This window comes from Ostrinia furnacalis, unplaced genomic scaffold (assembly GCF_004193835.3).
Source record: "Ostrinia furnacalis isolate ACB-3 unplaced genomic scaffold, ASM419383v2 OfSCF3832, whole genome shotgun sequence".
Taxonomy (NCBI): domain Eukaryota; kingdom Metazoa; phylum Arthropoda; class Insecta; order Lepidoptera; family Crambidae; genus Ostrinia; species Ostrinia furnacalis.
The window spans coordinates 39,884-52,189 of NW_021134071.1; the positions used below are offsets into that span (position 1 = coordinate 39,884).

A 12,306-nucleotide genomic window follows, 5' to 3' on the forward strand; every position below is an offset into this window, starting at 1 on the left:
GGGCAAATGAAGGACAATTCTAAGTAAGGCAGTCGTGCCCAGTTCAGTAAACCGTATAACCAAGTCGTGGAGTAATATTTCATGGCCCGATTGATCAGGCGATCTAACGTGTCCCATGAAGCATGGATATTTTTTTTATTTGCGGGTACTTCTACCTTCTCAGACTACATTCAAAATATCATTAAATATTTAAATAAAAAAAGAAAAGTAGGTACGCAGAAAAAACTATTAATACCCAAATTAAAGTAGGGTCGAACAGCTAACGGTTGTTTTGTGTTGTCTTTCGTACTCTAACCAATTGATAGAGAATCTCGTTCAGATCGATCATCGATCTGGACCCCCTGATCCCTGATGATGTTCCTCTCATAGCGGCAAATTCTTGGTTAGAAGCTAGTCAGTTACTTTCGTTCCAGACTGCCATTAACTTGCCTTCACCATATTAGTGGTTTTGATTAAATTTTTTACATGGTTTGGAAGTTTTGTATTAGTTCTTTAACATCGTTAATTATTTTGTAAAAAGGTAAACCATTCAAGTCTTTTTATTTTACGTACTAACACATGGTTTGAAGTAGTATCTGTGAAAACTACAAGTACATCGAGGTATTCAAGGAAGTTATGTTTGCTTACATAAACAAGTACCTACCTACATATGTACTGCGTAAGTGCGTAGTACATACCTCAGGTGGTTAGGTATACGGCTGCCATGTTGTATGGTGACTCCAAGGTCCTGTTATTGTACTTCAATGCTAAAGGAAGTTACAAACTTTGGTTTCAGTTCCACAATGTTGTTATATTATTCGTAACACAGGTATTCTTTGTATATTTTACTAACTTATACAAAAATCATGCGATCTTAGATGATGTTATTGTTTACTTTTTGTTCCAGGTTACCCTTGTCTTCTTCTTCTAGTATGCCTCTATTAATTTATTTATGGAAGTACTTAGTAGGTAAATAATTGGTTAGGCACTGATTCGTTTGATCATATCCTTCAGTAATTAATTTTCAATTTTATTAAAGAAACATTTCAGACTCGGGCAGAACTATCCAATAGAAGTATTAATTAAAATATCTATTTCCAAATCTTGTTTTGATGGCTTATATCTTGGGGAGAGTTTCCCCGAAATTCGTAAAGTGCGTGGCGTGAGATTCAAAGGATTCTGGGAAAGAGCGGGCTCTAGGTCTCGGGTGAGACTCGCCGGGAATATGGATCAGTTCCTAAAACGTGTTGGAAATAAAGAATGGTTTCGAATGGAAACCTTTCGTGTTCTTGTATTATAAAAAGAGTAGGCATCCATCTAAGAAAAGCCCAATTTCCTGAAAAAATATTACGTAAAGTATGAAAATTCAAGGAAAATCCATTACCAATATCAAGTAAATTGTTAGAAGCTAGAATTGTTAATTCGTTTTAAAGAAAGTAGTGAAACCGACCTAAGAATAAGAAGATTTAATTTTATTAGACAACAATAAGGACAAAAATATGTGGAATGTTCTTACTGCTGCTAAAAAAGAGGTTGACAACAACGGGCTGCTTTTTTCAGCAGTGGGTAGATATTCCCATTAAATGCAAAAAAAATAAACTTATATTTTGGAGGGAATATAAAATCTTCAACTAAAATTATAAATAGGCAAAATAAGTAAATAATAATACTAATCAAAACATTAAGACTTCTGAACAAAATTCGCGGTACATTTCACGCCTTCCCGCAAAGTCGCTGCAAAACCACGCAGCTGCGTTACACCGCCGCAGCAGACGCGCGCAAAATGCAGCCGAAGTCACGGAGACGGAGCTGTGAACTTGTCAGTCGCGTCATCGGTCTGCAGCGGCGCCGGCCGGCGTACCCGTGACATACTTCAGTGCAGGCGGAACTACAATGCTATTATCGATTCGCTTATGACAGAAAATGCGTTGAATGGACACGGGGAGGGGCGCGGGGCGGCCGGCCGCGCGCGCTCCGAGGCTCAGTGCGCGCGGGGTGGCGGGCTGCGACACCGCCTCTACGCAGCCCGCTTACGGAACTTCCGAGTGCAGTGCAAATGCTTGTGTTTTTATGGCGTTCATATTACTACGACTGTTGGTGCTGGGTGTGATCGCGGCGGCGGCCGACGGTGCGTTCATGATGTGTTGTTGTGCCCACGTGGTGGCCGGTGGTGTTTACGGCGGCGGGCGCATGCGTTGCGCTTGTTTGCTTCGCGGGTCAACCGCCTAACCTACGAAGCCTACATATACGTACCTATCTGGTGCGTCAAGTAAGTCTAGGATATGGATCAGGAGATGATGCGAGCCCCGGCAGGCAGGTAATCGATGCGGCTCACATTCCCACTCACGTCCTCGCCTAGTTCCTTCGTTTCAAAACAAACAGGTTTTGGCATTCCTCTAAAACGTCCTCACTGCTCTGTTATTACCGTGCAGCATAAACCGCGTTACTCTCATGTTTACTGTTTTTGTTACAACATCGTTTCTGTTAAGTTAACCTTTTTAATCTACCCTTTTTTAAAGGGATAGATAAATGAAGTTACACGGAAGTTTCGGTGAATTTCGTTCTAATAACAATTCAGTAAGATCATTCTTCTTATAAGATTCCAATAACATTTGTCTACAACTTTCTAATTAAGACGCAGTTACGTAGCCTCCAGCAGGTTTATTGTCAAATACATTAGTATTGTGCTTGTTTTTCTTCTCTATCGGCATGTTAATCCTTTCATTCATATGTATTTTAAAGCGATAGTAAGTTAATTGGTATCCTTGCTCAATGGAATTGTTCGTACTTAGCTTCAACTAATGTAGGTATAGGTAACGATCAAGATATAACATAGTAAATATCTATACCTAACTATTGTTAGTAGCAAATGGGCAAGTCATGATGATCTTGAAAATTAAGGATTCTGTCATGAGAAAATTTCATAACCAGTCATTTTAGAGAACAAATATGAAGACCAAAATGCGCGAAAGTTATTAGCTCTGCAAAATAAAGTCCTTCCAAAATTTTGTTGATAAATTAACACCTCATGCGATGCTCTAAGGATTACAAATGACCTTTATGTTACGGTGATCCTTCATAACACAGACCCGTTACAAAAATAAACGAAGGTAATAAAAGTACCAATTTGCGGCAATCAACATCAATTATGTCTATAGAAAATCTTAAACATAACGGAACTAGATACAAAACATAACCTGCCTAAAGTAGAAAGAAATTTTAGGATATAATTTCAGTCAAAAACTTTAGTAAACAATTCAAAATTGAATTAAGTATTACTGTTTTAGTATATTGAGAAGACAAATATCACTGTTGAAGTGAAAGTCGGGCGCTAAAGAACGTATTTCGAAGGTCTGATCGAGTGAACATGTTAAAAGGAACTATTGTTTCTGTAGTGCAGAATAAGTTTGGAGATGCGACGGAGATATTTGCAAAGTCGACGATAAAAACAATAAATAGCAACAAACTTTCCAAATCTTAAGTCCTCTTAAGCCAGATAAGAAACGACACTCAAGACTCGATTCAAAGTTCAGCATAGATAACAAACCTGGGTTGAATTCCAATATTCATCAGACAAATAACAGACTTGAATGTAGGTAGGAAAATTCATTCCAGAGTTCTTCAACAAGAGTAGAGTTCACATTTAAAATAACTATCTAATGAGTAAATTACAACCAAACGCTATTACACTACTTACTTTGTGTAATTTTGTTTCATGAGATATTCGGAAGAAATTAGATATAATTTTAGTTGGACGTTCTGAAGATAGTCTATCTTCCAGGATCTCGCAGTATTACACGAGAAGCGAGAATCCTTCCAACAAAAACAGCTCTTATCATTAAGTACCTATGTATAACCAAACCGTTTTACGTCCAAAATAGTGGATTTGTCAGGAAAATAACATCCAAATAGAATTGTGCCAGATCTTTAATCAAATACGGCTTAATTCGAAGAAAAATAATGTGGAGTATACTTGTTACAAGATTAGTTACGTATTAAACGTTCGACCTACGTTACATTTCTACGAAAACAACCTATTAATGCCGATACACTAAAAAGATACTTAAAGGCTTCTTCGTCTGATATCAGTATTTTGTTGTTAATAAATAATTATGAGCTATTAAACAATCGTGAAGAAACCTATCAAGTTGCTCAGTCGTAGGGCTGAAGATTTGGCAACTTCTAACAATGTCACCGAAAAACTTTCCCTTATCCATCGGAGTGAGATGCCGAATTATTTGCAAAGTGAGCTTAGGAAGCCGGCACGTAGAAACTTAGGGATTTAAGCACGCGTTAATAATTAAAACTCGTGGTCTACATGAAAGTTCGACTATTCCTTTGTTCGAGGTTTCTTGTTGCCAGTTGCCACTGGTGATTGGGCAACTAGAAGTAGAGACTTGCGTCTAAAACTCTTTTGTAATGTACTAAGCTCAGAGCCTTATTTCTTATTAGCTATTAAATAAGACATCCGGATTGTGATTCAAGAACATTTCGAAGAACAATTTTTATTTCCCCCATGAAGCATTACTAGTCGTTTGACATGGTGCTCGAAAAAATATAAAAACAAACAGAAAAATGAAGTTCAAATCACGCAAATCAAAACATTTGGCTTCTGAAATCGTTAGATAAATAAGTAAAAATACACCTGAAGTTGGAAAGCAATTTCGTCTCATTCAAATCACCCAATAAATATCGCGAGAATACGAGGGTAGTCTCTTAATTTACTTCGACAGTTCTAGTTTAGAAGTCCTGGATGAAAGGGGACAGTTGTACGGCCTCCTGACTCCTGTCTGTTTTCATTTATTGACTTCTAGTCAAAAATGAATAACACGAGTATCAGGATTAGGCACATTGTTGTTAAGAATAACACGAATTTGAATAAAATGTAACAGAATAAAAAGGGCAATTTTCAATGTGTGTAGGTACTTAATACATATTTATGACATGTTCCATTGGTCATGAGGCTATGATCGTATTCATTGAATTATTTCCAAGATAAATTCCATTAATATTTATTGACAGTAAGTAGACAATCGAAGTCTTAACAATACACTGTTATTCTGCGTAATGGCTGCTCAGATAATTATTATTTGATTGATATTTTTAGTTTATCGCTTGCTTGTATTACAGTAGGTAAATCCGTAAGAATGTAAAGCTCTTTTCGCCAGCGCGTAATTTGTGGCCACACAGATATCGTAATAAAGCCAATAAATTATATTTAGTTGCTCGGAATCAAAACTGGGTTAAACAAGGTCGCGGTAATGGTGTGTTTATGTGTTTATCGGGACAAACAACAGTAATTTCTTAGTCTAGTCACAGAAAAAATGAAAAGAAAGGTCAATGTCAAATAAAGTATACAAATGATATGATCTTAGATGAAATCACTGCTGAATGTGTTACCTACATTTATGAAGACATGTCTGTGTATCCTCATGAATAAGGGAACGGGTAACATTGTCATTAATCAGATAACATCTTGTTTGAAGTACTTATTAAAATGATTAGAATCAAATCAACAACAGTCTGTAAAGCAAGGCATAAAACCGTTGGATACGTTATCTATGAAAACAAATCCGTTGGATTTATTTAATTTGACACTCGGTTCGCTAAATCCCACACGATAGGAGATACGTCACGGTCATGTTACTTTAATTACTTCATCTATTCCTAATGCTTCGTCTTGATCGTAATGAAAATGAACGATCCGGAGCGACGGTGGGCTTATCCATTGAAATACTCAATTACGTTATCTATTTCTACGTCCCCATTATTACGCAATCAATCTAAAACCTGTCTAAAACGCTCAGTTACCGACGTTTTCCATTCTGAATGCCCAAAAGAGGCCCTCACTTATTTTTTATTACTCGCGTTTCGCTTAAAAAAGACAGTTGCGTGGTAGTACAAGCCATAATCAAGGCCGAGTGACTTACCCAATAAATTGTTGAAGATTTGCGGGCATTCCTATGGTTTGGCGTGTCCGATGCCCCCATTGTCGAGGTGGGCCATATTGTGTTTTGGTAGTAATTAAGGCCATCAACGGATTCGCTGCGAAGATTGTTCTCGGAGGCTTTCGATATGAAAATGCCCTTGGAGATCCATTTATAACAACGGCTGTGGTTGTAGATACTGCGGAGTTTGAAACGGAACACTCGATGTTTGCGTTGTAGTAATTCAGTGAATTACGTGTATCGTCGATGCCTCAAGGTTGTTCTGTTGGGCATGTGCAGCTGTACTGCGGATACAGACTTAAGAAGGCATTACGTATGGGGACCGTTCGGGGTATAACTACGCGTGAGCCTTCAGGATTGTGAAGAGCGGGCAGCCGGCCAAAAACTCAGCATTTAGGGAAAGCAGGGCATCGTATCTAGGACTGTGCCCAATATGTTACATGAAATATGGGCGGAGAATGACGACATCGTATTTCGTGAGCAGACATCATGAGTAAATGTAATGCTGCGTTCAAAAATAATAAAGAATTGTAAATTGGACTTGCTTATTTACAAGTTCTTTATTTGCTTCTGGTATTAGAAAGGGTAGTGTTTCTGCAGTGGAGGTTCTCTGATGATGAGGATTTTGAAGATTTACAAGCAATTACCTACAAGTGCCTAATCATAGACCATCACTGAAAAAGGGTTATTTCAAGACAGAAAATATTGCGCAGGTTTATTATAGAACCTGTAAACCTGTGAAGTAAGAGTTTGTCGCGCTTCTCACCACTGGCCCACTTAATTGTTTTGTACCAGAGGTAGGGCAAAGTTACGAGTAGGTATTATTACATCGTCTTTGTTATCGTGCTTAATAAGGCTTTAACTCACTCAAAACTTAATGTTTTTATTTTACATTGTAGTAAATACATACATTGTAAAGTTTAAATTAGGCTCGTTATCAATTAATATTGACGTTAATAATAACATAAACTTGTCTACCATATCTAAGAAAGGTCAAACCTGAAAGTGGATAAACTTTACCCACCAATTTGTTTGTTTGGAATAATTTTATCTGTAATTTGACAACAATAAAAACTGCTATTATCTGCTTAATAGACGAGAGGCCGTACGTTATTGCCGTCTCTATCGATCTCCGATGCAAAGTGAATCGGATATAGGTATTAGACGATACATCGAAGTCGCGAATATAATCGGACATGATTTAAATTGCCAAATTCACAAGTGTACTCGACACTCGCGTCTCGGGTGACGTCATTGCGTTCGACAAACATTCGTTTAGTATGATTTACGGTGCACACTTGTCTAATTTACGTCGCATCTGAGCAACACCTTGGTAAGACATAGATTAAATTTGTGGAAATCAAAGTGGCGTGCTGTTAGTGAGAGGGGAGCGGGGGGCGGGGGCGGCCCAAGGTCAGGGGCCCGGCGCGAGCGCTCGCGACTGAGCGTAGCGCTGTTGACCAAATGTGGTAGGTTCACTCCGCTTTTCGTTGCGATGGGTACCTACTGCATGTACTACGCACCTAGCACGCAGATAGTGGGCACTCGATGGCTTGTTACAGTTATTTTACATAAGAAAAGCGGTTGGACTTTTGAAATACCGGTCCGCCGCGCTAATAATAACGTTACGAACTACGCATTTACAACCGAACGTTACAGCCCAACACCTGCTAATCTTGATCACGTGACAGCGCTTAATTCAAGAAAAAAACTTTGATTCCAACCCGTCTAGTTCGACGGTTGGCAAAAAACCGCGTAAAAACTTTTGGGATGACGAAACCGGCGTGCGAACGTTTTTAATTGATATTTGCAAACATGCGCGAGTTGTTTTGACGATGGCGGCGATACACGCTGCGGATATATCACTCGGCATCTTCGTTGCTGATTAGCATTTTCCGGCATGTTACAGTTGGGAAATTCATAATTTACTGTTCCCCACAGACCTATTCACTAAAGCAGACTAATTTAGGATCTCTCTTTTCTTCGTAAGCAAATTAATACAGACAGAATATAGAGTTTGAAATATCAATAATTTTCTTTAAGTGTTTTCTAAACTATACAATTTTATCTTAATTCGTTTAAATTCTGTAACTAAAACTCTTTTTGTACAAAGGTCAAAAACATAGTAAGCAAGAGTACAAACGAATCGCCATTAATGATAGAGATTGAGTGTCATTTAGATAGCGATTTCTTGGTAATTTGAATGCAAGCGCAACGGTCAGTTTCAGAGCCTCGTGTCGTTGACCTTTGGGAAAATTTTTCAACTTTTGCTTAGGGATGTGACACGGTTCTCTGAATTCTGATAGTTTTCGATGTTATTTATAGAACTCAATTATTAGGGTAAGAGCAGTGGAGCGGGACAGACGACGGTTATTGTTGCCTTGTTACAAATCAGTTATTGTAAATGTAATCACGTTTCTTTAATCAAAATCCAGAGATAGAACTTCAAATGATACAAAAAAGCGATTCGCGGTAATCAGCGAATTAACGAAAAAACTAAAACACTTTTTTGAGTTAATTTAAATAATATTATGCACGAAATACCCCAATTCAAAATCTTTATGATCTAATAAATCTTTTAAAGTCGTTAAATTGGCATAAACGTATACTAAATAACAAAAAAACGACATTTCTATACCTATAATAAGAGCTTGTAAAACAGCCTATGATCGAAAAGAAGTTCCATTAGAGGAACCAGTAGTAAATTTCCTGAAATGAGTTCGCGATGAAAAAGATAGCAATAAACAAGAATTACTTAATTAATAAATATGAAAATAAACTTTTAGACGAGCTTTTAGAGCATCTTACAACTTATCTTATAATCACAGAGTAGTTTATGTAAAGTCAATGTTTCGTCGTCTTTACATCGAATTATCGTCACACCATAGAATAACAATTTAACTATGACTCCGGCAATGAACTTTAGAAAATCAACAAAAAATGTCTAGACTAGACCTACTTATGTATTCAAACATTTTTGAATATTTGTGACAGGTTTTTCTTAAAATTTAATGAAAATCCTTTGTTTTATTATAGAGCCTCTAATGTATGGTAAACTATGCCTATTGATTGACTTTATAATAATCATAAATGCTATGTCTGATTGTTTTCTATGAGTAAATTTATAAAAATAGTGATTACGTATGTCCGTTGGCTAATTTGGTACCCATAGTCTTTGAATAGTTTGGGGCTAGATGATAAAAGGATATAAATTTTATTTTTATTACACAGTAGGTACCTAACCCAGCATGAACCGATAATACTCGTACCAAGACACAACTTGTAAAATAGTTTATTCTATACTTGAACACGGAGTTACTTTTCTATTCGCTGTAAAATTATTGAATTATATTTTAGTAACTTTAAAATAAATAAATTTTCAATTACGCGATTTAATGACTTTGTAGGTATGTTTCCATACAAAATCTATGGGAGATAGCGATTTCTACACCGCTTTGGCAATGAATACTAACCGTCAGGTATTTTAAACTTTCGCGTTCCATTTCAAACTATATGCTGCTATGCTGCAGCCGAAGTGTCAAGCCGTGAGTACATAATGTTACTCATTAATAAACGTAGCGTTAGGACCCGTGTCATTCTATTTCAACCGTCAGGTAGTACCTGATAGAGTTGTCAATGAATTAACTACTAGCACACTACAAGTCTCTACTGCCCTATCAATTTCGCTGTCCGCTTTTACTGAATAGCTTTTCCTATTGTCTTTTTTCGCATCCGAAATTATTATCGATAACAATGCATCGTGGCCATCATTCAGGATCGCTGAATGAAAGCATATCGAACGCATCAAAGTCTGTGAACAGCTGACGGGCGACCCGATTCGATACTGCATAGTGTGAATGTGTGAATGGTGCACTATCGCCATGTATACCCGCGTAATTGCGCAAGCACAACAAATAAAACGCGAATTGTGTAACGATAATTTTGCGCACTTGTACTGATAGTGATGTGAATGCACATTACTTTTTTACATTGTCGCTAATTTAAACTAAGAACTGGAGTAGGTATGAATCGGCCCATGGATTACTTTCAACTGTCAAACAAATCCACGAAACTTTTTGGAAATGGGGAAAAGTAAGTAGTTTGACTCTTCAGTTACCTAAATATTGCTATTTAAGTATTATTATGGGAAAGAGAAGTCTGAGAAGGAACATGTTTGCTTCATTCAGCCATCATCATTTCAGCCATAGGACGTCCACTGCTGAACATAGGCCTCCCCCAATGGTTTCCATGTTGATCAAGTGGTAGCGGCCTGCGTCCAGCGCTTCCCTGCTATCTTTGCCTGATGTCGTCGGTCCATGTTTGCTTATGTAAAGATAATAGCAATTAAAACAATAGAACAAAGTCAGCACTATTAAATGCTTGGTGGGATCCAAACGAATACTTTTAAGAAGGTATTTGAAAGACATGAACTTTGTAAGAAAGTTTATCGTATTTTGAGGGAAGCCCGTTATTTTCCCTGAAGTTCCTATCTTTTGATCGTAGATCGTATCAAGATGTTTGCACAAAAAACTACGGACGTTATCAAAGCGCACCACACCATCATTTTTATCTCAATTCTCTAAATGGCTATATTAGATTGACGAATTTAAAATCCGTATCAACAAAGTGACATTGCGGATCGTCAACAAAATGGCTGAGGACGGATTTGTTTGTAGCGTCTCAATATACGTCAGTCTCAATTAGCCGCGAAACTGAACCAGCGCGATCTTGAACTGACTTTCAATAAATCAAATTCTGAAGATTCTCTACATTTCGACTTAAGGGGCTTTTTACAAAAAGTTTAACGGGCGTTGAACACTTTTTTAATTTGTCATTTTGTACGGAAAAGCCATTTTAAACACGTATCTAACGCCTGTTTAAGTTTTTTGTAACGCCATTACATTTTAATCCAAATTTTAGCAGTGTCATAAACATTAACATAAGTAGGTAACACCTAATTTTATTATGCTCTAAAATTGCATGACTCAACATTAGGACGTTTAATTTCCATAATATTATCTAGTGTTTGTTTAACATTTTAAATTAATCGGTGGACTTTATTTTAAACTTTAACTATACCTGTTTAAGTTGAAATAATATTAACATTATAGTACATTCCATAATTTGATTGCCCGAAAGCATAGTTCCAACAATAGTGTGTATCAAAATTCGCGTATTATGACTCACCACAATCTATTAAGATAATCTCGATTTCCATTGTTGGGCGACCATTGTGGCTCGGATATGCGTGGTGCCTACTGTATAGTCACTGTATGGTGCTGTATTATATTTGTTATTATTGTACTATGAGTTACTACGGAGGTCATAACCCTGGTATCAGAATTTATGAGCGACGTAACTCAACGTGCCACCCGAAGCTCAGAAGTATTAAACATTTAATAATAGAGGTACCTATTCCTCGAAGCGCACTCATTTTGATGCGCACCTAATGATGTGCACCTAAACTATTACTTGAAGCGCACCTATAGTTGCCTTGGTACTTTTTATTCATCATACAACGTGCTTCGTAAACATAGATGCGCTTCGAGAAATAGTTTAGGTGCGCTTCGTTTGTTGATGAATGGATGGATGGATGTTTGTGACTCAATTCTAGCAGACTCTATCAAATGGATTTTGATTAAATTTACCTATACCTACATATCAGAATAACTCTTAAATTACAATATGAAAGGATTTTAATGAAGGTTTTTGGACTTCACGCGAACTAGCAAGCGTGCACTAGTCTGGTATAAATATAATTTTTGTAGAGTGAGCTTGTCACGAGGTCAAGCCGAGTGTAATATTATTTATTGCATGTAGTAATTAATGTTCATAACAATGCAGCAATAAATTTGATTGGCTATAAATTGTGCAATATTTCAATGTGGACATTTTGATTATCAATGACTATTGTCGATTGATTTAAACGCAATGTCCATCATACTGGACATTATTTTGAACGGAATGACATCTCGGGCGCCATTTTATCTCGTTTATGGTTATGATAAATTATATTTATTAACGAAATGGTTTATGAAGATGATGTTTACGAGTCAGACATCATTATGGTCGATAAACGCCTCGATATTAGTTTTTCCCAGCTCTACCAGAGAAGTGATTGGGACATATAAGGCAGTAGTTAAGTAAACTCTAGGATTTTAACGTTCAACAATTACCTTAAGATACTATCAGAGCTACCATGCATTTTTGATGCAATGTATTGAGTTTTGACAGAGAAGAATGGTCCTTCTCTCCAATCCAAAACGGATTTTTTTGCACTAACTTGCAAAATAGACGTTCATTTCAGAACAAAAGAATTGAATCTTTTCAAAAACATTAAAACCTGTGTTCAAATCAGCTGTGTACGTATTCAACCCCC

General features: G+C 37.0%; 1 protein-coding gene across 1 annotated transcript in view; it reads left to right on the forward strand.

Annotated features, from left to right (window-relative positions):
• The first annotated feature begins 1,891 nt into the window (after window positions 1–1,891).
• Window positions 1,892–12,306, forward strand: part of LOC114358280 (uncharacterized) — a 108,525-nt gene continuing 98,110 nt past the window's right edge. Inside the window, exon 1 of the mRNA XM_028312196.1 lies at window positions 1,892–2,107. Coding sequence (XP_028167997.1) covers window positions 1,912–2,107 — 196 coding nt within the window. The 5' untranslated portion in view covers window positions 1,892–1,911. The remainder of the gene's footprint in view (window positions 2,108–12,306) is intronic.